This window comes from Pituophis catenifer, unplaced genomic scaffold, assembly GCF_029215685.1.
Source record: "Pituophis catenifer annectens isolate HBS135680 unplaced genomic scaffold, rPitCat1.0.hap2 SCAF_3, whole genome shotgun sequence".
NCBI classification, from domain to species: Eukaryota; Metazoa; Chordata; class Lepidosauria; order Squamata; family Colubridae; genus Pituophis; species Pituophis catenifer.
The window spans coordinates 89735683-89763334 of NW_027256883.1; the positions used below are offsets into that span (position 1 = coordinate 89735683).

At 36.0% G+C, this 27652-nt stretch overlaps 1 protein-coding gene across 5 annotated transcripts in view; it reads right to left on the reverse strand.

Moving 5' to 3' along the window:
- Positions 1-27652, reverse strand: part of SLC12A7 (solute carrier family 12 member 7) — a 111156-nt gene that overhangs the window by 40025 nt on the left and 43479 nt on the right. For all 5 annotated transcript variants that reach the window (XM_070940782.1, XM_070940781.1, XM_070940780.1 and 2 more), the window contains exons 2-12: positions 20311-20405; positions 18648-18770; positions 16998-17144; positions 14107-14161; positions 10176-10306; positions 8898-9124; positions 6842-7056; positions 6199-6366; positions 2211-2309; positions 1500-1557; positions 1018-1192 (exon numbers count right to left, since the gene is read on the reverse strand). In XM_070940782.1, coding sequence (XP_070796883.1) covers positions 1018-1192; positions 1500-1557; positions 2211-2309; positions 6199-6366; positions 6842-7056; positions 8898-9124; positions 10176-10306; positions 14107-14161; positions 16998-17144; positions 18648-18770; positions 20311-20405 — 1493 coding nt within the window. The remainder of the gene's footprint in view (positions 1-1017; positions 1193-1499; positions 1558-2210; positions 2310-6198; positions 6367-6841; positions 7057-8897; positions 9125-10175; positions 10307-14106; positions 14162-16997; positions 17145-18647; positions 18771-20310; positions 20406-27652) is intronic.

Consider the following 27652-nt stretch of genomic DNA (forward strand, 5'->3'; position numbering starts at 1 on the left):
CTAATTTTATCATCATTTCTTCACTTGTCTGGAATAACAACTCCTGTGTGGTTGTGGCTAGCATAGATTGTGACCTATACAATGTACATACATTGCCATTCTGATGGTGATGTGATGAAAAGAATACCCTTTGCAACAGGAAAACATGACAGCAGCAACTGTTGCTGCAGTTATAGTTAGCAAGCAGCAGCAACAGACTTATTGTACTGTCCCCTGCTTTATTTAGCCCAGCTGAATTGCTCTGTAAGCCACAGCAGGTGAAATGAGGTCAAATTGATCTGTAAGGATTGCTGTTTTGAACAGACAACCACCAGTTAATTCTTTAGCGTGATCTATGTAAGTAATATATATCTTCTGGTTCCTGGCCCCATCCCCTCTTCTCTCCACCCACTTAATCTAAATGAGTTCAGTTGTGCGTCTCAACAACAAGAAGTGACACGATCAGTAGCCGCAATATGTTCCATGTGAAATTCCAATTCATATAGGAGAATAGAAATACGACATTCTTTAAAATATAGAAATTAAGCAAAGCCAAATTGAACAGGGTGCTCTGCTTCCCAAGGAAGCGGTAGACTAAGAAGATATATATATATATATATATATAAAAAACCTGGCTAGAAGAAAAACCTATATATGTGGCTAATTTTATCAGAAGCATAAAGCTTGACTGATGTAGGATTTAAATTGGGGGGGGGGAGAAAAGTGGGATGGAAATCCATGATTTTCTTGCAACTATAGGCTATTATGGCTCTTCTCTTTTGATATCATGTGATCCAGTAATCTCAACCTGATATCATGATATCAGATCTTCTCTTGCATCATAACGCTTAAATGTCCTTTTCTCTTACAGCTGTGACTGCCTTAGAAACTACTCAATAAATCTAGTTACCATCATCCGCACAAGTGGAGCAAAACTACAGTTAAACAAATGAAAAAAATTACCCACCAAATAGATTCTTTTTACAGCAAAGATGTAAAAACAGTAAAATAAATAAATAAACAATCACAGAAATTCACCTGAAGAAATGGAACAATGCCATCTCTTGCAATTGCCTGCAGTAGCCGGGGGGCACCAGTGAGACTCTGAAGACCAGCACCACATGTGGAAAAGAATGAACCAATTACAATAACCCATGGAGAGGGCCATGCCAACGTACCAATCACTAGGTTTCCATTAACTGCTTGTCCAAATCTTGTGAGAAAGAACACATGCAACATTAAACAAACAAGGAGAGCTAAATAAATTATACACACAAAATCGCTAACTCAATTAAAAAAAAACTCCTTTTAGGAAAATGTAGAGGTGTGGGCATACACACATTTCTTATGATGAACAAAAATGCATTTGAGGAAGGACATCTATTTCCCCTTCATAAAAGCTGCTTTTGAGTTCTCTGCTATTTTACTTTCTCATTCCCCACATTCATTCAGTTAAAAATATTATATCTTAATTTTAAATAGATTTTAAAAAGAACTGGAGAAAAGGTCTTTCTACATACTTGTCTCTCAAAACCACGCCTTCTATGCAGGCTCCAAAAAGAATTATACAGGAAAGATCTATAAAATATGACTCAAGGAACTTTAAAGCAAACAAAATTGGGAGAAGTGCTCTTTAATACACTGTGTACACCAGGATTATAGAACATTTTGAAGAAAACAATAATTGTGTTGAGAAATCTAATTAATTCTATCACAGAAATTATCACATTTGTATTTCACTCTCTATTGTTTTCACACATAAAATAAAATGTGCAAGAAAAGCCTTTTTCCACATAACATTTCAAAACTGTATTATTAGTAATGTGTTAATATATTTTTTCTTATAATCTCACAATATACATTAAATCCTTCTAGTGTAGATCTGGTATCTATTTAATGTAACTTTTATCAGTATTATCTTACATTTTATTGATTTTTACTTCTGAGACAAAGTATGTATGCCAAATAACTTTATTCATTCCTATTCACAGAGAGGTAAATGATTTCAGCTCATAGTCTGGTTAACTCTAATTTTAAATTTTTACATAAATAAAAATCTAAAACCTAAATGAAACATTTAGAATTTTGCAAAAATTAGAATTTGTTGAAATATACACTATTAGTTATTTGCTTTGGAGTATATACAGTACAGATGGCTGACTATATTCTAGTATATGTACTAAATACAGAAATGAAGTACAGTTGTTCTTGAAATTGCATAAAAAGGATACAGATAAATGATGTTGTTGAGATGGCTAAAATTGTTCCAGTTGGAATAGATTTTTGAGCATCCCGAAGATCTCCAGACCGATTTGAACCTGCCATAATACCTAAACACAAGGACAAAATAATCCATTAAAAATGTCATTAAGGAACAGAACAGTCTATTTAGTTCATCATTTGAACTGAAGTGAATGCACTAAGTTGTTAAATTTTTATATAAACAGCAACAAACTAAGCTCAATTCACATTCATTCATTCATTCATTGGGAAAATTAGACAATGACCAATTATGATTTAAAACTAATTTCAAATACAGACTATCAGAAAATGGGAAAGGAAATAAACAAGATTTGAGAAAGTAGAAGGAAAATAATTATTTTTCAATATGTAGAAGAGTATTGAGACAGAAAAATGAGTTTTCTATTCTTCCTCATTGGCTAGTTGGTTTATTTATTTATTTATTGGATTTATATGGCCGCCCACTCAATCTCAGTGACTCTAGGAAGCTTACAAACAATAAAAACCCCAATATAAAAAGAATAAAATCCCCCAAGTGTGTTTGTTTTACTTATGAATAGGCCACTTGTGTTGCGTTTTCTCTCTGTAAAAGTAGAATTCAGTTACTTAATTGACCCCTAAATTATTTTCTATTTATACACGTTCATATTTTGTAGGATTATATGCTTACTGATTATAGCAGATGACTATAAAACAAAGAAATTGCATAATCTTAACCGAAAGCAGATGCAAAAAGCCTCACAAAATACAATTTAGAACTCAGGAAATTATGTTGTTTTATAAATGTAGTTGTACCGTACTTTGGACTGCTTGGAAGTACAAGCAGAATGAGGGTCTACTTAATGCCACCAAACAGAATAATCCATTTGCTGAAATCCTCTGGAGAGGAACAATTTTGCTTCTACTGTAGATGACTACAAATTCCTTATATCTCTTATATTAAAATTGCCACCAAATATACAAGCATGTATCCTCTTATTAACCTTAATGGCTGGCCAACAGGAATATTTTTTCAGTGGGAGTATTTGTTTACCATGAAGCATGATTAATTTCTTAATAATATGCACACATATGCCAAAGGCTGAAACAGAAATCTACCTTAATTTGCCATGAACAATGATATATAAGATGACAGTGCAAGAGTTCAAATTGTCCATTACTGGATGGAGACGTTTCAGACAATTTATTGTTAAGAATGTGTAACCATGATGACTATATGACATTTCAACAGTATCTTTTACATGAGGGAAGACATTCAGATACCCTCTTTCATTACTCAGAGAAATCAAAGGAACACATTTTAAGGCACAGTGAGAGCCACTGACAAATTTCCATTTTAATGTCTACATTGGCATAAAGCGTGATCAGATATTTTCTCTGTCATTACTAAATTTAATGTTTTTTTTAAATTAGATTATATTTCAAATCAAGGACACCAAAACTGAAGTCATATGAACAGTGGAAAATAACTTGGAGACATTAGTGAACACAGAACAAACAGATTATTCTATGTGCCAAGGAGCAAATTTTTTTCAGGAATTACCTCAGGTGAATTTAAAACAAGCAGAATTTTTTCAGTAATCCAACATGTATGCCAATTTCTAGAACATGTTTTGCCTATATGAAATTACGAGATATGGAACAAACCTACTCCATGAAGTTATTAATAAGTTATTAATATTATTATTAATAATAATATTATTAATTATAAAGCAGTTATTAATAATGCTATCACATTCTTGTTCTGTACTGTTTAAGCAGTGAGGGTGACACGGAATGAATACCCCTAAGTGAAAACTACTTGAACAAAATAGCTTGAACATAATATAGAGATAAAGTCTATTCCTCAGAATCTTCTGTAAAATTCCAAGAGATTTCTTAGCAAAAAGTTTTTTAAAAAAGTTAGGAAGGTTAACCAAAAGATAGACAGTTTAAAATTGTTGATACAGAGGATTAAAAGTACTCAAGAAATATGAAAGGTCTTTTGGGATGTGTGGCTGATGTTTTCTTAAATACAAGTATAGTATTTATTATTCTTAATAGGGACAGAATACCACCCCGAACAAACACTCTCCAACTTGGTGAAAGAGAGTGGAACAATTTGTCTATATATAAAGATAGTTTACTTAAGACTAGGGCAAAATAATTCTGTCCCCTTAGAGGGATTTAAGCATTATTAGGGACTTTTCAGCAGGAACTTCTGAGCTGAATGATAAAAGAAATTAATACTGGCTTGGCTGAGGTTTAAATTCTAGAGACATCAAGCTCCAAGAACAGGGTAGGGAACTCTTCTGTATCTAGATTTGCATTTGGGAAAATCAGTATTTCAAGCAACAGAGCATGTGACAATATGCAGCAAGGAGAAAATGCAGCTAAAAAGATGAATCTTTTTTAATTGGAGGAGCAAATATTGAGGGAAAATTCTTCCTTTTTAATTGCACTATTTCGTTTTAGGTATTATTTTGCAAAAAAAGGAAACATTTGCTACTAAAAATCTTATCTTTTGGAGCAAAACACAACCAAGAGACAAAGTTACACATGTTGCAAACTCCACTTGTTTGAGAGAAATGGTGTGTATATGTTGTAGATTGTAAACTATTACAGGGGAAGGCTATTATAAACAAGCCATACACTCTTTAAAGTAATAAATTTCTTACGAAAGATAAGAAAAAAATGGGGAGAAATGGAAAGTAATGCAATAGAATTTATTATGATTCCCAATTTCAAAAACTTATTTATCTTATTTATCTTAAAACTTATTTTACCTTATCTGTCTCCCTCAGAGACAGAGTTTTGGTGAAAGTCCCTATGTGTTGAAGTTCTTGCTATACTGAATTCTTGGGCAGTGAAGGAGACAAAAATAAAAAATAGCAGCTAACCAGGATCTGAATGAGTATATTGACCTGAAATATGTCAAAAAGATTTGGTTGCATGCAAATGTGTTTGCTGGTGTGCTAGAGTTTGTGCCGTCAATGAAGAAACTGTTCTTCTCTGCCACCAGTATTTGTGTTACTCAAAGATGTATACAGAAGGCATACAGAGGTGAAACCTACAAAGGCTGTATTTGATTACTGCTTTTTCCAGCCTAGTAAAAATAGATTTTGGTGGGGGTGGGTGGGGGCTGCTTTCCTTGAAGCCAAACACATACTGAATAATTTCTGCTTCATCTCCAATGTTTCATTCTCGATGCTAGCATTCATTCAAGGTTCTGCTAGAATTGTTTCAGGAGAAATGGATTATTTGGTTGTGGTACAGTATTGTTTTAACATGTTTAGTAAGCAGGCTATATTACATGGTGGAGCCTATTTCTCTTGGAAATCACCTTTGATATCCCTTTCTGTTGTTTTCCTTGCCAATTAGCTCATCAGGTATGAAATGTGAAAGTACAATAATAATATCATAACTCTGATTATCTACTGTATTCTTCAATTTGGCACTTTTAAAGTATTCATAAAAATGTATCAGTAGTCATAATTTCCAAACTTTATCCCAAAAGTGATTTTTTTCCAAAAGGCAACTAGACTTCTTTTTTTCCTTGAAGATGTTTTGCTTTTCATCCCAAAGGCTTCTTCAGTTCTGATTGATTGTGTCAAGTCACAAAAGGAAGAAAAACATGTGGCGATTCTTAGAAGCAGAATTCCTTATTGATCCACACTTACAGGCAGACTCTCGACAAACTAAGCACTCTGTTATTTACATCAAGCATATACTCTGAGAACTATTAGGGAGGGGTTGTCCTCACCTTCTTTTTCTCATATAAAATATCTGGATTGAGCTACCTTTTATTCTTCTGAATGCACTCCTTCTCTCCTGGGAATTGAGCCTGCTACACTCCATCACCAATTATCTATACTGCCATTTATTTTTACATATGTCACTGTGAGGTTAGTACCCTAAAATGCAGCTCAACAAAATTTTAGATAAATAATGTATAATAACTACATTTTCTTATAGGAGGCAGAGAGTATGAAGCAATACCTGTCACAGAAGGAAAATAAATCCCTACTAGCATGGTGAAATAAGTCATGATATCTGTATAAATGTAATAGACTTGTTCATCTTTTGCTTCATCTAAAACAGGAACTGAAGAAAGATCCTGTTTTTCCACAATTGTTCCTTTGTCTGAATAGCTGCTCCACAAATTATCTGCCATGGAAAAAAACACAAGATTTTGTTCACTCACAACCATTTTAAAAAATATATAAATAAACCAGTCCTGAGGCAAAAAGCTTTAAACTTATTCTCAATACTGATTCTGTCCCAAACATACCAATTACAAAGCTTTCTTTGTTTCTGGGGGAAAATATCTACTTCATAAAAATGATATGATGAATGTAGCCAATACCCCACAGAAACTGTGGGGTAATATCATATACAGCTAAAACAAATCAAAACGGAAACATAAAGCAGCTGAACATATGCAACAAATAAATCAGGAATTCAAAGTTAAATGGACAGAGAAAAGGGGTTAAACAAAGGCTGCCATTTATTTTGGGGCTCCCTTAAATTAAGGAACAATTTGTATCAATCATATTGACAAAATTATAATTATCAGTTGAAAATCACTAGTTCAAAAAAAATTTAATTCCCAAAATCATTTCCATTGGAATTCCAGACTCACCAAGTAAGACTCTACTTTTAATTCCAGGAATACCTTGGATTTCTGTGACATTATTTAACTGAAAATACTCATCACAAGTAGCATTTAAGTTGGGATTATTGCCACAAAACCATCTCCACAATTGGGTAGTTACTGTTACGTTGTTTGTTTCAATATATTTAGCACAGGGAAAATCCTTATCTTTTGCTAGGGTACGGTTTCCAAGAAGACATATACTAGAAAATATAATTGAACAAATTTTAAAGGCACTTTTTATTATTAAGACAAATTAGAGACAATAAATCTTAAACTGTTGACATCTATATCCTACTTCTAGCTTATGTTAAAAGCTCTGATCATAAAGGAAATAGTCTACAATAAACTTAAATTACTTTTTATTAATGTCATGTGGCATCAAAATATTTTGAAAAGAGTGCTATGGGAATTTTTTTTAAAAAAAGAAACAAAGGGAAGGAGAAAGAAGGGTTAGGAATGAAGTAACTTCTGGAATTATTGCTGTTTTATTTTAAATGGCTGTACTGAAAAGGATATATAAGTATTTATAGAGAATCAATTTGGTGTAATGGTAAGGCACAAGACAAGAAACCTGAAGCCTATAAATTTTAATCCCAATTTAGGCAGAAAGCCTGCTAGGAAGATTTCAGACATTCCCCCTCTCTCTCAGCCCTAGGGAACAGGCAATGGCAAACCACTTCAGAAAATCCTGTCAAAAAAACTGCAGGGAATAGTCCAGATAGGAGGCAACACTGATTTGAATGTGCTCACATACAAGTGTTCACATTTCTTTACTTGGGTTGAACAAAAGTTTCAAAAGAGGTCCTTCTTAAAATTTGGATGCAAGTATGGTGTACCTCTTTGAAATCATTAAAACAACAGCATTGTGTACAAGGCTAATGTAGTGTAAGGCCCATGTGGCTGCTTTAAAAGCCTCTTCTGGTTGTCTGTATGAGTGTGCATGCAGAGATACTTTGACCTCTTCCCAATGTAATTGTCTATTATTTGGGTTATTATTTAGATACTACCTGAAGTATCAGGTAGTAAGGCAACAACTCTTCCACAAACTGAAATGTGTAAATGATTGAAGATCATTTATAATCTGTGAAGAGCATAAGAGATTAGGAAGTAGATTGAGAAAGCTACCAGTGTGGGTGGCACAATCATATGCTTAGAGGAATTGCAATAGAAATTAAAATGTTGACAACCGCAAAAAAAATACTGGCCCACTTTGAGTGTTTGCCTGAACATGTGAAAGGCTTTACTCTGGGTACAGAATGAGGTTTCCCAAATATCCCTATTGATGTGTATCAAGGACATCAGAAGAACAGATATATTTCCAGAATCAGAAGCAAATATTCTTCTCTATGTGAACTGAGATCTTAAAAAATTAAGGTCTCAGATCCCACAGATATACTCATATTCAAGCAAATGGAAATACAACTTTATCTTTAGCCAACTGAGGTAACAATGTGTGTATTCTATGCTCTATTCAATTTAAAATTCTGTGCATTCATAATAATGCAGAAGATGACTAATGAGTGCTCTGCATTATTCTATAGAATCTATCCAAAACAAAGGTATAGTACATGTGGATTCAAGGTAAACTCAAAATAATTAAAAAAAACTGAAATGTGAGGCTTTACCACAGCTTCATGTAAATACCTTTTACAAAGATGACTGTGTTCTAAAACCCCCAATCACATTTCTTTGTATATCTTTATGAAAGCTCAGATCACAACAATTTAAATAATTGCTATTATGCAGGCTACTGAATAAACATCTGTTCAATTAGTGGTCCAAAGGTCTAAAACATCAGAAAATGTGGAAATCAGGCTTTGAAACTCTATGGCAACAATGTTCTCTCCCATCCATGGATATACCTGAGTGGAATCATTTTGGAAAATCTAGGATGACTTTTTGACATGTTTCAAGGGCCTGACCTGATCTAATGCAAGCATCACTAGCATTATGTGCTACTGCACATATTTTTTATTTTACCTTTTAACAAGATTAAAATATTATAACTATCATTGATATTTAAATGTAGTCATGCACTTACGGAAAGTCTGGAGGATGAAATGCAGTTTTAATAACCCCTGCATAAATAGCCATAATTGAAAGGATTACACAAGCCAAGAAGACTAATGCAAGCTTATTGACATATTTGACTCCCACAAAAACAACTATCGCCATCAGAGCAACAATGCACGTCCCATAAACTCTCATATTGTTTAATGTGGCCTCCTCACTTCCATGAAAAATAGCAGCATTAGGAGAAATATATTTCTGTAAGACAAATATTGAATATCGTTTTAGTACAAAGTTCCAAAACATAAATAATTAAAATCACTGCAGTAAGAATCAACAGCAAGATTATAGACTAAAATGTATGTTTTACAATAAAAAGGAGATAACTGGTAACCTTGTTACTTCAACAGAGTCACTTTGGACAGTGAGATGGGTGGCATATAAATTTAATAAAGAAAAATACACAGCTGGTTGACCTCTGGTTCAATTCAACTCATTATGACCAAAGACCAGTACAAGCAGAATGCTCAATGAGTATCTATAAATCTATATCAATATATAATAAACAAAATAGGAAGATTAATTTTATACCCAAATAATTTCTTATAAATTGAGGAGACATATCTAAGAAGAGAAGCAATTGATGAAAATGAAAGAATGCTGCACAGAGCAAATTATCCTGAGGATTAGATAGTGCTTGGGAGTGGCTCTTGCTCAATGGTTTTGCCTAAATGGGGCTTCTCCCTTGCCTTTTGTTCTTCCTTATTTAACTTCTCCACCTTGACTCATCTCCACCCAGTTTTGTTCCTGTGTCTTTGTTTCATATCCCAATGCAGTTTACACTTTTCACTTTTCACTTACTAAGAGCTCTATCCTGCTTTATTTCTTCTTTGCTACTTTTAATGGATGGAGGGATGGATTGTGTGCATTCAGTATTTCTATGTACCAGTAGGGGAACATGGTCTTTGTATTTATTAAGAAGGAATGGTTGCTATATGCAGATGGGGAACAATTAATTGTGTAAATGGGGTAACTCATTTTACAACTGATATTAATTCAAACAAAATAAAGGGATTTCTTTGTTCTGTCCTTGTGGCTTCTGGCACATATATACGTGCACATGCACGTATGCCTAGGCAAATATACACATACACATATTAACATGGGCAGGTTGGAATCTTCAGGACTGTTTCTGCCACAGTTAGCAACCCCTTCATTGAGAAGGGGGTAAGGTATTTATTACATAAGAAAACTACATTCTTAATACATAGCATGAAGAGGAAAACATAATGTTAAATAAAAGACCTACCAGTAGAATTTCAATTGTGCCAAGAATATACATAGCTCCTGCAAAAGTTGTGCCCAAGTAAAAGCAAAGTCCCACAGCTCCACCAAATTCTGGCCCTAATGACCGTGAGATCATATAATATGAACCACCAGCTGTGAAATTAAAATGGAAAAGACACACATTAGCTTGGTATAGAACACATTAACCATATTCAAAGCATATTTGTCTTGCTTAACTAATTGGGACACTAAATCAGATGAAGCATGCCAGAAAGCCAATCTGATTTGAAAGACTAAGTGAAATATTTTAGCGAGAAAGCACTACTTAACAATGGTGGAAAATACTACAGCTTGCAATGCATACTGAAGGGGTATTCCACCAAACAGATTAGAAGTATTCTCTCAAAGTGTAAAGCAGATGCATTCTTTGGAGGACTTGTGTGGCTATTTCAAAGGCTATCCTACGTGTGAGCATGCATACCCCATGTACAGATAATATGACACCAATGCTTCAAGGAGGGAGGCTTACATGAGTCTACTATCTTTAAAACTATTTATTTTTCCATCCTCAAATCAATTTTGAATCCTGGTGGCTGCCTGGATTATAGTCCTTGAAATTTTCTTGGCAAGATTTTCAAAAATGATTTGCTATTGTCTCCTTTCTAGGGCTGAGAAAGTGTGATTTTCCCAAGGTAATCCAGTTGGCTTCATGTGTAAGGTTGGACAAGAATACGAGGACTCTTGATTTCTAGTCTAGTGCCTTAATCACCACACTGAACTGTCTCTCAAAACACTTATTAATGTAAATTAATTCTAACTTAACTTTCTAGCAATATAAAATATTTACTACAGGTAGCCCTCAACTTATGACCACTATTGAGCACAAAATTTTGGTTGCTGAGCAAGAGAAATGAGCAAGAGAAATGTTCAGTGAGTTTTGTCCCATTTTACCACCTTTCCTTCCTAGCTGTTTTAGACTCTTTCCCTCTTTTTAAATATTACATACCCAATCATACCACTCATGTCTAATAAACAGAATGATACCTTGCACTTAAAAATAAACTGTATCAGACACAATATCTTTATAATAGAACTAAAAAGCAAATCTCAGACTCTATACACTAAAATAATCCTCTGCGGTGATCAGTTCTCACTTAGAAAGCCCTTTGCTTATTAAAAAGAAATGTTAAGCATAAAGGAGGTAACTAATGACAATTATATACCAAGGTAGATTACTTAACACTTAATGAAAGTTTGAAGAAGACTGAAAGCAATCTCATTTATTGGGAGGTGTTGTTGTTTCTGGAGATGTTTTGGAGATCAAAATCAGGCCTAGCTACTATTCATAGACAACTGAACATGGAAAAGATTTACATCAGTTCATTTAGTGACCGTTTAAAGTTACAACGGCACTGGAAAAAGTGGCTTATCACCATTTTCACACTTACGACTGTTGCAGCATCCCCATGGTCATGTGATTTACATTTGGATGCTTGGCAACCAACTCACATTTATGACGGCTGCAGTGTCCCAGAGTCACGTAATCGCCTTTTGTGACCTTCTGACAAGCAAAGTCAATGGGGAAACCAGATTCACTTAAGAACCGTGTTACTAATAAAAGAACAGCAGTGATTCACTTAATAAATGTGGCAAGACAAGTTGTAAAATGAGGCAAAACTCACAACAAATGTATGCAAAGATGCAGCTGCCCCTGGAAAGTTCAGTTGCCTTCAACCCACCAGTGCATATAAAGCTGCCTCAGACCAGGAAGCCTGAGTCACTCATCTGGCCCAGCAGCACTTATGATTGCAGAGGAAATGGAACTCCCCACACCCACTTAGCTCACCTCTAATCTCATTGGTGGCAGGGCAGGAGTTTAAAGAGAGGCCTGGAGCCTTTAGCAGTCATACCACTACTACTGAGAAATACCATCTCTCAAACACCCCACCATTTTAGCACCATTCCAAAAAGCCCCGACTGCCCGGTGCTCCTCAAGATCTGTTGCACCCCACTTACCTTCATTGTTTTTCTCCAGCTGCAGACAGGCATATCCAGCAATGTGGCCTCGGTAAGAAGGCCTGCAGAGGCCCAGGAGAGGCTACTTGGGTGTGTCAAGAGCAGGAGAAAAAATTCTGAAGGTGAGCAGTAAGTGGCAGATCCTGGGGAGTACAGGGCAGTGGGGGTAACTGGGGCTGGGAGCAATGGTAAACAAGTAAGGAAAGACTAACTGTACTTCATGTTAAGGTGAATGCTCATGGCATTAATATGTTTTTACGAATTCACAGAAAAACACAATATAATTAATTTCTTTCATTGCATGTTTACAGATGTCATTAGATTTGGAAAAAGGTCACCACACTGGGATGAAAACCAGTTCAATTTTTCTGTAATACTGCAATCAAGAAATACAATGTCTAATCTAAACTAATGCTTGAATATGGTGGTCAAGAAACTAAGCTGATTCCTGGTAAGAATACAGCAGTGTACATTAAGGGTACCTGATAGAAGAATATCCCTACTCTAAAAAGTAAACACAAATCTGCTCTGGGGGATGTTTGACTCCCTCTAAATGAACAGGTTTGCATTCTGGTAGTGCTCATCATCGCTGGAGATAATTTTTATGGTCAGAAGTGCCTGCTATTAATAGGCTGGTACCCTCTCCTGAACAAAGATAGTCATAAAGACTACCATACAGAGGTGACTTCAAAAATTACAATAATGTGGTCTATTGAGGCCACCCTTGAAACTGGTTTGAAATCTACAACTAAGGCACTGAAGTGGTAAAGTATCAGATTGGGCTGCTTTTTACATGGCCACTACAGCTGCACTAAAATATCTGCACCAACTACCTATTTGGTATCAAGCTACAATCAAAATTTTGATACTAGTATACAGTTTTATACCACCTAGAGGTGGGTTTCCTTAAAGAACATCCACTGGTGACATCAGCTCCACAGATAGTTAGAATTTTTGTGGGAAGGTCCTGCTCTTTTATGTTCCATATTGCAGATTATCACTTCTGTATTGTAAAGTGGGCTATGCAGTGACTTCCTTTTGTAGTACTGAGGCTCCAATGTTTTAGATATTTTAAATTCCATCTTATTCTGACTCCCTTCCTAAACCATTAATCCTTGTTAACAATTCTATTTCAGATATTTGTATTTAAACTTCTTTTACATTATATTACACTAGAATGATTAAATGGTTATTATAAACTTTTTATAGAGAAAAGGGATACAGAGATTATTTTTAAAAATAAACAGATAAGTAATAGTCAGGGATTAAGTTCACTGGTAATGTACATTATAAACCCAGATTATTAAAGATCCTTTTAATGCAATATTCCATCCCCTCCCCTATAGAAGACAGAACAATTTTACTTCTCAGAGTATATTCTATTCAAAACCAAGTAGTTTTCTTCTGAAATAAAACAGACTCTGAAGTAAATGCCTGGCCTTTATTATTTTGGCGCTAGAATTCACCTATTCTCTCAAAGGCCTAATTGGTTATCTGCTGCTATCTGATAAATAGGTAGGATATCTCTCATGTTAGTTTTGGCTTTTTTCTGTTGTTATTTGAAGAACAAAGGGGAAGCCTCATATATCACTGTACCCACCCAACTTATCTGACAGAAGCTGCACTGTAGATATCAAAGGAAACTTGGCATTATCTTGTCCTTTGCATGGCCTGTCTTGTTTGTTCCATTCATTATGTCTTAGCAAAACAGACAAGAACAGGAATAAATCAAGCCAAGTTTTCATTTTTTGGGTTTTCTCACAAACACAATTTTCTGCATGAAAGCATTATTATCTTACATTATATGTTAAGCAATTTCTTCCTCCTTACCTTCCATAAGTCTCATTTAATCATAGTGATCAATATTTCACCAGTAATGGAGGACTGTTTATAAAGTGCATGAAATATCTTAAGACACAATTATATTTTGTTATTACCTGGAACTACACCATTTGTTGCTATCGCACTCATTGATATTGCAGTCAGCATAGTCTACAAAAACAAATGATAATAATAAATGTTATTAAGAAATAAAGAACTATGACTTTGCAAGATATAAAAGAATTCACCCAGCTACAGAGTGGAAAACAATACTCAATTTTATAAAAAGCAAAAATCATATAAATAGAATAGTACAGAGCAGTAGAAATTTACATTATTCACCAAGACAGCAAGATCCATGCGGCGACAACATCCAGGAATACTTTTTATAGTAACATTTTTTTAAATGTTATTGACTATTTGTCTGGAAAGGGCTCATCCATGTTATGAGAAGAAGAAATACTATACATTATTTATGTCTTCTCCCTTCTAGTTATTTATATAGTCTGTAACTGTTCCTTCAGTTTGAAGCACAGAGCACTAAAGAGAAACCAATGTAGCCACATGTATTCCGTCAAGTAACCTAGCTCTTAGAACAAGTGGAACAGATTGGAATATCTTATGGCTGTAAAATGCCCATTTTTTATCTATCTATCTATCTATCTATCTATCTATCTATCTATCCATCCATCTACACACACACACACACACACACACAAAATTATATAGTTTTAACCAACTTTGGCACAATGAGAAACATTTTGCTGCAAGATGTGTATCACTATTTGCATCACAAAGCTTAAAACAAGCATTACCTGCTTACAAGAAAACCATGTTCAAATCTTTAGATGTAAAAATGTACAAAAATCCTGAACAATATAGTAATGTTTTTCATACCCTAATTATCTTGTGGATGGGCTATTACACAGTCTTCTAGTGTAATGGATTTGCCCTTGAAGGTCACTTGGAAGCTATTGCTGAATAACCAGAGCAGCACAACCAGAGATGGACAAGCCCCATCATGCCTATATAATATCCCTGCTGTGCGAGTTGCATTGGATACAAACTGGCTTCTGACTGTAATTCAAGGTGATGGTTATCACCTACTGTAGATGGAGATGACCTTGAATTAGGTATTCAACAACCATTACCTGAATACCAGGTTTTCCTGGAAAGAGAGGAGGGGGAGTGAGAAAGAAACTCAAGATTGCCACATCTTGATTCACTTGATATAAGAGGGGAGACTAAATTTTCAAGATTTTATTGTATCTTGCAACAATAAAGTAGAATTCCAGTAGTCCCAAAAGTGCTTTTTCAGAGGCAACTGGACTTTTTCATTTTCTCTTTGAAGACATTTTGCTTCAGATGACAAATAAAATGTCTTCAAAGAAAAAACAAGGAAGTCCAAATTACCTCCTGAAAAAGCACCTTTGGGACAACAAGGACCTGGATGACTGAGAATCTTCATAGATTTTTAGAATTCCAGTAGTCTTCAGTTTTCTGATCTGGCCTACTTGAAGGGCTGATACACATGAAGCCCTTGCTATTTTAAGAGACTGCTTGTTTCCTATATCATCTACCCATCTTATGCATTCCAGCTTGATTTGGTCAGCCTGGTTTGGACTCACTGACAAAGCAGTGTTATCTAGCTGGCCTTCAGACGCAGTCTTTTTCTTTGTTGCTGCTGCTTTTGTTCTCCCAATATCTGTATGGCCCCTACCACGGCCATTTATGAGAAATCTTTTTTAAGATGGGCTTTTCCCACAGGCTTGGGGTTAGGATGTTGGTGTGGGGGATGTGGAAAAATGGTTTCTGTTTCCTCATATGGAGATTGCTTTTATGTATTCTATTTTTTATGTAATGTTATTTGTTTAACTTTGTGAAGCTGACTAGAGTAATTTTGGAATTGGACAGCCTAGAAATTTAATTCTGAAGGTGACCTATTTGCAGGTTTCACCCAAATTACGCACTACCGGTATCTATTGGCTCTCAACATCGGAAATAACTCAGAGTCTATAAGCCACTAAGAAATGTTGCTATTTGAAGCAAGAACAATTGGAAATAAATCAAGTCAATCAGCTGTTGAGCAAGTGTTTCCTTTGTCTTCATATCCTATTTATTATCTCTGTGGATGAGTTACCTCCAGAGAAAATTTCCTGCACATGATGCATCTGGCCCACGGGCTGCCAGTTTGACACCCTGCACTAGATCCAGTTTAGAATATCAGCATATTGCCCCCAACAATCTGGGTCCTCATTTTACTGACCTTGGAAGAATGGAAAGCTGAGTGAATCTTGAGCCCCATTAGGATTGAACTCCAAGCTGTGGGCAGTTTTCCTACAATACTGCATCATAACCACTGTGCCACCAGGGCTCCTTGGTATTTCAGATATCATATCTGAAATATCTAGAATAAATATTGCTTCCATAATTATTTCTTGGGGTGGTCCAGAAATCTCTAGGATACTTCTACTGATTAGAAATGTCTAGGTATGGGTGCTACCAATCAAACCTCTGACTGTAACTTTCACATGCAGCTCAAGAAACTCAGGGCCACTATTTTAGCAAATAAAACTACTGTGAGTCAGAGGAAATTCTGTGCTATCTACTTCAGTATAGCCTTGTTTATTTGTTTTCATCAAGCAGCTTCCAACTTTCTGTTCTTAAACAACTACTGCATTTGGACTGAATTCTACTTTAAGTTAGGAAGAGGGCTTACTCGTGAGATTTTCTGATCTAAAACTGAGTTTTTTTCATTCTAGAAATAAACAAAACAAGTAGATGGATTTCATTTAACACACTTGATACTGCTTTAACCTGTCAATAGCACCGCTTCTAAGAAATATGGCTACATAGGAATGGAACAGTGCACCTCTATTACTACAAGCCTTACTTGCTATAAATAGCCTGTCCAGTTATTTGTAAAATTATCAAGACAGAACAGAAAAATTATTAGAATGCAGAATACAGTTCAGCAAATATCAAAGAAAGCATATATTATACTTACACCAGCACAGCATATGAATACAATAATGAATGACTCAAGAACTCCTGCTGTTCCCACAATCCATGTCAGTCGCAGAAATAGAATAACTCCCAAAATATTTTGTAGACAGGGTAAATATACACCAATGAAAGTACCCATACATGGAGCCTAAAAATCAGATAACATGTAAAATTGATTGAAATAATCTTTTTGAAAAAAGACTATCAAAGGCCACAACATAGAAATTTTTTTGTATTTCTCATAAAGATTACATATACATTCTATTCACATGGTTTTACATTTCCTTTTTCATTATCTTCTATTTCTTACGCTAGATGCTCCGGAATAGTGTATAGCATAAAGCAGGGGTGTCAAACTCAAGGTTGCTTAGATCTGGTCCGCAAGGCGGGCCTGGAAATATCAAAGAACTGGCCCGCAGTGCCTCTGCTGGCCAAAACGGGCTGTGGGGGACTGTGCGAACCCCCCCCACACTTTTCAGCTGGCAAGAGTGCTGCAGGAGGCTGTGGAGGCCGAAAACTGGTCACGGGGGGGCACGGGGCCCCTCCCCCCGTGCCCCATTTTCGGCTGGCAGATGGCTGCAGAAGGCAATACCTTCTTCACCTTCTCTTTAGCAGCATCTGCCAAATATAATTAGGTACCCCCCCCAAGATCTGGATGGCTGTTGTTCAGAAGAGCAAAAAACATCTGACTCTTGACCCAATTCCTTGATGAGAGAAAGTGAGCCCCTCGTATCACTGAGTTTGTCATCTTTTATCTTAATCTTTTACCTGTGATTGATTTAATTGTAAATTAAATTGTAACATTTAATTTTTTGATTGTTGTGTGCTACCCAGGGTCATTCAGAATTGGGTAGTATAGCAATTTTGTAAATTATTACTAATATTAAGTCCTCTTCTAAGGCTGAGTCAGAGGTAGTAACCAAGATTAATAGACTGTTGGACAGACAGCTTTTAGAGACATCTGGAGAAATTGTCATTTCATTTATGCTCTGCTCCTATACAAAAGAGTCAAGCCCCATATCAGCTGAGGATTCTATATTTCTTTACTCTCTACATTATGGAATTGAGACTATTTGTGCCAGAAAGTAAATCTCCTTTTGTCTGGAATAGCTATTTTGAATGCAAAGGGAAACAAATGCATCTTGAGACTGTGTCAAACGCCCACCACGTCCACCCCCACCGAGGTCAAACACAGTCCTGATGCAGCCTCAATGAAATCAAGTTTGACACTCCGGCATAAAGTGTATATCTCAGAGCATCTAGATAACACACACTTTTATGTTCCTTCACATTTGCTTTGTTGTTTTCATTATTTTCTGTGATATTAACCTAGTTGCTCTGATTCAATGAAACTCTTCCCTAATTTTTTTTTACCAAAACTGAAAATTACTGAACTCTTAGCAGAATCTTGATGTTAAGAATGTTTATGTATGTGCTACAATTTATACATGTTATTTCTTTGAAAGAAGGTGCTGTTGCACAAATCTTCCTCACATAGTTCCTAGCTTGTTTGACCGTAATCTGACAAAAGAAAAGCATCAAAATTTCTAGGGTTCATTGATCAGGAACTATATTGTTAATATTCATAGCCACAACTGTATCCAACTCATAGAAATGACAATGAAGAGAGAATGGAGGGTGCATTTTGTACCTTGATTTCCTTCCGCTTGGTATCTTCATCTTCTTCATGCTCTACCACTCCCTGAGTAACATTGGTATAATTGGCTAATTTGTTAAGAAGAGATGATACCATGGGGTTGCTATCCATTTCTTCCTGTTGAAATTTTGGAACATAGTAATAGGTAAGAGAAGAGTACATTTTAGCCCAAAAATAATCACATATTTAAAGGTGATATAAACAGCCAATGAATGTAAAATATAAATATTGCTTGGCCCCATAATATAGATAATTCAATTATTGAGCTTGAAAAATACAATCTAAGAAGTATACTCTTGCCCTTTCTTCAGATGTGCTGAATTACAATTTCGGATAAGACGCATGGAGATTATGCAGCAGAAAAAAAATAGTGTGGATTTAGAAACACTTATGCCACAAAAAAATAACATTATTAGAAGACAGCATAAGGCATTTCCTTGTGGCTATGGAACTGCAATACTACTCTTTTGCAGCAACATTTATAGCAAAACATAATTTTAGGCAGATTTTGGAGACTGCAGAGTCCGACAGTGAGGAGGTTGGGGAGGAACATGGGCCAGTCCTGGAATCTGGGGAAGGCTCGAACAAGGGCTCTGCGTCGGAGGCAGAGAGAGGGCCAAGGCCATCTGGGAGTTATGTGCTGCCTCCGGAGCCTCCAGAGGCGCACATCAGCAAGGTGGAGGAACGGGGGAGCCTGTTTCCAATGCGCACATGTGCAGAGCTGCCAGAAGGCAAAAACAGTTAAGACAAAAGGGACAACTCAGGAGTAGGGCTTGGAGTTGATTGGCCCCTCACATAAGACATAAAGGAGGAGCAAAGGTACGTGAGCCTTTGCAGGAAGCAACTTTGTTCGTTCTGGTCGGTTTAAATTCTGAAGTTCCATTTTCACTCTGTGCTCGGTGTGGCATTGCAAAGCTAATTGCCAATTAGATCTTTGGCAGTGTGTCAAGGGAGATAAAGGTGGGTGTTTATCAGCCTTATCCCGAAGGACTGTGGCAGACTTCTGTCGGACTCTTTACAAACTATTTGTGACTCATTACAGGCTGTGAATGAACATAATTCATAGCCGTTGAAATAAAAAGAGGGTTTTGGGGACTAATTGTGTGCTTTTTACTGTCTCAGGAAGCCTAGGTCAGAACAGAAAGTTAATGTTATTCAGGTAAGTGAAAATCATTTTAAAGTTTTTTTTTTAAATTGTCAGTTGTCAAATCCTATGCACTTATTTGCTAGTGGGAAATCGTAGAAGGCTAGCAAGTAATGTTCCTTATATCTTCTGACAGAGAGATTATGTTCTTTCAGCCCTGTAGAAAACAGAGCTTTTCAGAGAGATCAGTTTCTCTCTTCTTTTATTGGGTGAAAAGGAAATAGAATAGGTAAATAATTGTGGGGCTTTGTTCCATTATTTTCTAGCTTTAGTAAAAAAATAAAATGCAGGATGTGAACATTTCTCACTTTCCTTTGTGTCAGCTTAGAGAATGTTGTCTGGATCATTGGTGATTGTGTATTGTTGATGCACAGAATAAGTAAGGTGACCAGGAAGTGGCTGACTCAGTCATCTGTGTTATGCAAACCATCAATGGATTTTAAACAAACAACTAGTGCACTTAAAATGTACTAGCAGTAACAAGGATTTGCTGAAATTAATCATTAATATTACCTCAAAGAGCGCCATATTTTTTCCTTCATAGAGTCTTCCTCTCTCCAAACTTGAATTATTGATGAATGGGCTACTTTCCCGTGGGACTCCATCACCTATCAAGGGACAACAAATATACTTAGAAGCAAACAGGCAATTAAATGACAAATTCAACAATAACATATTTGTTCCCTATTCCTGCATGTGAGAGATCTAGTTATGATGATCTGTAAATATAGACAGATTTCACCTTATAAAAGAAGAGGCCCAGAGGAGGAAGCTGGGATAATTCTGCTTAGACAAACAGCTGTCAGGCTATGAAGGACTATAGGGTCCATCAGCCACTGAATGAGATAATTAGACAATTGGGGGCTGGATTTTTCACACACAAGATAGATTCTTATGTTGGGGCCTTAATTTATTAAATTACACAGTTATACAGATTTGATAGTGATGTGCATGGCCTGGAAGTGGTGTGTTTTTAAATATTTTTTTATTTCATTTATTTTGTATTTTTTTGATTATCAACTCTGAGATATTTAAGGATACAGGGCAAGTTATAAGAAAGTACATAAATAAAAAAATACAGTAAGCAAGTATTAAAATCTAACTCCATGTTCTATTATTTTTCACTCTTTTACCAGCTCAATTGCACAATGCACAATTAATTGCTGCTTTTTTTTCTATCTTAGATATCCTGAGAGTCAGAGTATTTTATGTACCTTCCAATTGGTGGGATATTGGCTTGCAAAGCAGACTCTGAATTAGATATTGGCCTTCCATGGAATAGCCCAAGACTGCTTGTTAATATTTGGCTACATTGGAAGCATAATCTAAATCAGGGGTCCCCAACCCCCAGGGCCATGGCCCAGTACTGGGCCATGGCCTGTTCGAAACTGGGCCATGGGAGAAATGGGTAAGCATGCGTGTGAAGCTCCAGTCACACAAGTGGCAGGCAAGAAGTGAATGGAGCTTCACATGCAAGGGCAAGCACCCTCCATTTGCACACGAAGTTCCATTCATGTGAGTGGAAGATGCATGATACCACTCACATGAATGGAGCTGTGCTCTCACATATCTGCCACTTACAAATCCCCTCCCCTGCAGCAGACCGGGTCACCAAACTGGAAAGGTTGAGGACCATTGGTCTAAATGCTGCATATATATAACATGGGGGCCACTATGGCTGGTAACTTAATTATACTTTCTGTTTATGTAAAAACTCTCATGCAAGTCAGACTTTCAACCTGAATCATAAAAAAAATCCAAAATAATAGGGGGAAGCAATTATCTACCTTTCTGCAAATTTACGGCTATTGCAGAAAGAAAACCCTTAAGAAAAATTAGTAAATGTATATTTAGACATTAATTTAGGGTAACTGTGAAGCAATAAACACACTTCAAATGTTTGACTGTTACCCAAATACATCTCCGATGTGCTGGAAATGTAAATCACAGAAAGGGACATATTATCACCTCTGGTGGCTATGCCGAAGGGCAAAACAATACTGGCAACAAATTAAAACAATGATTGAAGAAATCACGAAACAAAAACTGGAAATGAGGCCGGAAACCTTTTTATTGGGAATAATCACAGCACAATATACCAAAGAAATAAAATATCTGATCATCCATATCCTCACAGCAGCACGTATACTCTTTGCCCAACATTGGAAATCTGAACAGTTACCCACAGAAGACAAAATAATAGCTAAAATTACAGAATGTGCAGAATTGGATAAGCTCACAAAAGAAATACAAGAGAAAGATGATACTGATTACTATTTAGTATGGCAAAGATGGTACAGCTGGCTGGAGGCAAAAATAGGAATATAAAGACGATTTTCGACTATTCAATAGAAATGCATAGAAGTAAATAAGGAGTCAACTATATATGTACATATATAACCAAGTAAATAGGTGACTGTAGATATTGATACAAATAGAGATATGAAAAATAACCCACTGTTGTAGTATCTTCTAAGAGTCAGTCATTGGACTGAATTGATGTGTGTTCGTTTTGTATGTTGTTTCAATGTATTTATGTTGGTTTTGTTTTTTCTTTTTATTATTAATAAAAATTATAAAAAAAAATGTTTGACTGTTCATTAGTCATTGCAATGAAGATTTAAAAGCATTATTAAGCTATATGTTTAGGGTTTAAAATAGGCAAGATAAATCCTGTATTAGTTTTGTTATGGTTTACAGATTATTGAATAATATATACTCTTTTTCAAAACAATGGGGTTCTCATCACTATCACCCAAAAAAAAAATCTCTACCAAATACATTGCAACACATCCACCAATTAGCAGGAAGAATGTTAATTGGAACATCAAACTGGATTTGTTCTCTAATAATTATTTTTCTCTCACTCAAAGAGGTTTACAAAACATGACACTAATGACTTTTGATAGAAAACAGTTCCTTTCTGCCCTACCTCTTCTCTTATTTGATCATCTCTCACTGTGTACAGTTTGGCATCTTTTTAATTTCCAAATGCTGTGGAACAAGAGAAGCAAGTTGCTCCAACAAATATGTGACCAGCTGAAATGTTTAATGCCTCTCTCGTGTTCCACTGTCATGAAAAATGGAATGCTTATTTTTATTGAAGGGTCTCTGGTTCTATGGCAATGCTCGGGTCCTATGCCTGTCCACCTGAAGATGGAATCAATATGACATATACTTTCTCAGTTACACTGTATTTAATATTACTGCTATGAATTTATCATCATTTTGAAGACTACTTCACCACAAATAGTGTTGTGGTCCGCCAGCAGCCTGCGGAGCTGGCAGTGGAGTCGGACAGTGAGGAGGCTGAGGAAGAACATGGGCCAGTCCTGGAGGCTGAGGAAGGCCAGGATGAGGGCTCTGGTCGGAGGCAGAGATGGGGCCAGGGCCATCTGGGAGTGATGTGCAGACTCCGGAGCCTCCAGAGGCTGACAGCAGAGAGGCAGAGGAACAGGAGGAACCTGTTCCTAGTGCATGCATGAGAAGAGCTGCCAAAAGGCAAGAGCAGCTAAAGCAAAAAGGACGACTCGGGAGTAGGGCCAAGAGATCATTGGCCCCTCCCATAAGGCTTAAAAGACCAGCAACGGCTCTTGGGCTCTTTGTTGGAAAACAACGTTGATAGATTTGTTTCTTGTCTTGCTGCATTTATTTCTTGTCGGCGTCTTCTGCTTCTGAACTTTTGCCAAGAAAAGCCTTTGACAGGTTGCCTAATTAGACCAAGGTTGATGATAAGGCTGAGGAATTGTGTTATGAAGAATTTGTTTTGAATTAGTTTGGACTACGCTGAGAATGAGTTAATTCTCAGCTGTTCTAATAAAGTCTGTTTGTTTCGAACTGTTTGTGTCTGATAATACCTACTTGGGTCTGGGTCACAACAGATAAATGGTAAGGATATACAGATGTGGTCTTGCAAAGGTGGCAAAATCTCCTCACAGATCCGTCTTCCCTAATGACTGGGGACCACAATGTAATTCTGACACCCCCTTAAATTGCTTCTCCTACTTCTATATCAATTCCAGAGGGTATTTTCACTACCCTCTTGATATTTAAAAATTTGGTGCCGTCTTAGCATCAAGCATGAAAGCATTGTATACGATACGTTATTGTGTTCATATTAGCTACATGAGGATGCTAAATATTATATGAATTGTGAAAACTGATGGGAAGAGCCAATTTGAATGAATTAGCAATGAACTGTTTAATTTTTTGTAATAAAATTCTTTTAAAAATGCAAGCTCCTTTCTTACAAATAAACATTCCCAACTTCCTGATCTATTAACACCTGGACTAGGCATCATAAAATACAAACAGCATAGACATTATTGACCTCCAGTTCTAGCAAGCCTTATCCCTGAGAAGCCTATAAATCTTATTTTAGAAATCCTCAGCATTACAAGTCCTTGCAAAAGGAAATCCTCATTAGCCCATCTGTACTGGTGCTGCAAGATAAAGAACTTTTCTAAAGATAGCACCTACTACATACAGCATGTGCAAAAGTAAACGGTTATAGAATGTAACAGTTTTAATATAGAAACTAGATTTCTATATTAAACTAAAAACCACAAACCAGCTTGGTAATAAAAGAAATACTTTTTATATCCAGCTCTCCATCACACTGACTGATAAAACAATAATACTGCCCTTAAAACATTTGAGGGTTTGCTTTAAATAAGACCAATAACATTTACTCGAAGTATAAAATTGTGAACATCCTTCAGGCATTGTAAAATCCTAATAGAAATTTGTACAAATTAGCATAAAAGATCACATCAAATCTACATTTGATCATCAAAGGACTACATCAAAGGAACTCTAAATTAAATATTATTAGCTAAATAACATTTGGTCATGAAAAAAAAAAAAAGAGAAACAGAATGATAATGCAGTAGAGTGATCAGCAATTAATCTGAAAATGGGAAGCCACAAACATTGCTCATTTGAAAGCCAAATAAGGATATTCTTTGAGAAATACAGGGGCCAATGTCCCTTAGAAATTCACATAAACAACCAGGGACCAGAAATTACAATCTAATATACAGGTAGCTCTCAATAGCTCTCAACTTATGACCATGATTGAACCCAAAATTTCTGTTTCTAAGTGAGACAAGTGACTTTTACCCCATTTTCCGGCCTTTCTGCAAAAAGCCACAGTTAAGTGAACCACTGGTGTTGTTAAGTTAGTAACATTGTTAAGTGACCCATTGACTTTGCTTGTCATGACACAAGGACACTGCAACTGTCATAAATATGAATCGGTTGCCAAGTGTCTGAATTTTGATCATGTGACCATGGAGATACTACAACACTCATGTGAAAACCAATTAAAAGTCACTTTTTTCAATGCCGTTGTAACTTTGAACGGTCACTGAATGAACTATTTTGTAAGTCAGGCTCTACCTGTACATGTCACAAGTTTTATTGTTATATATATACAGGAAATAAATGAATGTAAGACAGTGCTGAGACAGCAACTTGAATCTGGAAGAACAGAAAATGTGAGCCTGTTTATGACATAGGAAAAAAAAAATCTATACGAAGTAAGATATTTTAAACATATCAGCTCAACATTGCAACTTTTCCTCCGTGCTGTTGCAGAGCAATAAGTACAAAGAGAAAATCAAGACTGTTTAAACTTCAGGAAAGAATTACTAAACATCGTGAAATTATAATTATAAAACAAGAAAAAGCATATTGATAAAAGGGCCCAAAAACTCCAGAAGGTTAAAGGGTTATGGCACAGCAGCTTTAAGCATGTCTGGATCTGCTCCATATCTAGACGGAAATTTACTGAAGTTGTTCTGAGTTTCCCAATATCGAAATAGCAAATGGGTACTGAATTCAACTATTCAGACAAAGGTGATGAGTAGGAAAATGTTCCACTCATTAGAGCATGAACAGAGGTAGGAAATGCATCTGGCAAAGAGAAGGAAAAGAACAGCAAGTTTCTTAACCAGAGTACTAGATAGTTTCAGAAATGCCCTGTGTACAGAGAAGAGCTGACTCATGAGATAAGAGATCTTAACAAAGAACAAAGGGATAGCAAAACAATTATATTTAATTATATAAATTAATAAAGACCTTCAACACCTTTGAACAATATGTAGTGCTATAAGTGCACCACTTCATTAAGGGATGACAGATTTAAGAGATACATAATTAACAAACTTTCTCAAGATGTCTCTCAACCACCTTGTTAAATTTACACTTAAATGCAGCCTCTATATACTCAAGGGTCCAATCTGGTGAATTTTCTTACACGTTTTTAACCAATTTACCTACAGGGTTGTTGTTCTGGGAAAACAGGAGGCAGAGGTATTATGTATGTTCACTGTGTGTGTGTGTGTGTGTGTGTGTGTGTGTGTGTGTGTGTGTAAAATCATTTATCCCAAAACCAGAGAATGCCCACTGTTGAAATATAAATCTATTCACATAAAGTTCAATATAATGTATTAAACTCATAGCCAGATATCAGCTCTATTTTCATCACAGAGCACTTTTCCTTGACTGCCATAATAGAATAAATAGTTCCACAACAAATTAGCATCTCTCCCCAAAAATTTAAAGAATTTTTGCATCCTTTTGCTTCTTTATCAAATCTATTTATTACTCTATTTAACTGATAGAGTTAAATTCTTTTTCAAGAATTTTTTTTCTGGGAGCCTTAGATAAGACCATACAAATATAAAGCAATCCAGAACACCAGAAAAAGGACACAGATCTCCGATACAACATCTTCCAACAAAACGGATCCCCACCCAACTTTATCAAAAAGTGCTTGACAACTCACTACAGCACAACACAAGTTATAAAAAGATAAGAATACCATAGTCAAAAACACATCAGAAACAACCAACAAATTATTACAACCATAGCACACAAACCAACTAAAGCCTTCCAAACATCTTAAGTAAACCAAAAGACCCAGTAGCTCAAGAAAAAACAGAAATCATCTACAGCACACACTGTAAGGACTTTAACAGCCCCTGTGTACATTCATGAACATCAACCAGAAGTCAGAAGACACAATATAAACTCCTTAATCTCTCAACATATGGACAGACTCAATCCCAGTTATACCTAGACCAAGCTAAATCCAAAAATTTCTAGGGAATTCCTGGAAGCTTGGCATTCAGACAAATCAGCCATCAATGGACACATAGAAATAACTATATTTTCACACCATTCAAGAGACAATAAAAAAGCTAAGAAAAGAACAAGAAGACTAAAATATGTCATCTCCAGCAGCCAACATTCAGACAAGGAAGGATTAATATAAAACAAACAATCAAGCAGAAAATAATACCCTAATCAAGGAACTACCAAGAAGAAAACCACACCCATACCTAAACTGCCAGAGCAAGCTATTGTATACCCTGCAACCAGGGAGCAACTCAGCCACCTCCCCACCCCCCACTAACAGTGATGTTACCTAGTTGGGTAATGAAACATCTGCAAACAAACAACTGAGCGCAAAAAACACCAAGAACTCCATAGTTCAAACTTGAGCTTCATATATTTTCTTCTACTGGAGTATTAAATTTGATTCCCTACATTGTGGAAGCACTATGTCAACATCAGAAAAAAGGGCAAAATTTCCAGCTTTGCAGTGTGATTTTTTTAAAGAGCAAAATTTTATTTAATGCACTTGCTTCTGTCACATCAATAATCTAGGGTTAGGTGCTCTCTTGTTCCAGCATATGCATCACACAGTAAACTGTATGAAAAGGAAAGCATCAATTTATCCTTATATTCAAGTAATTTTCCATATTAGCAAGGGACTATCTGTGAATCACATGAACAGTAAACTAGATGAAATTTATTTTCAGTATTCTGAAGTGGCTATGGTGGATGA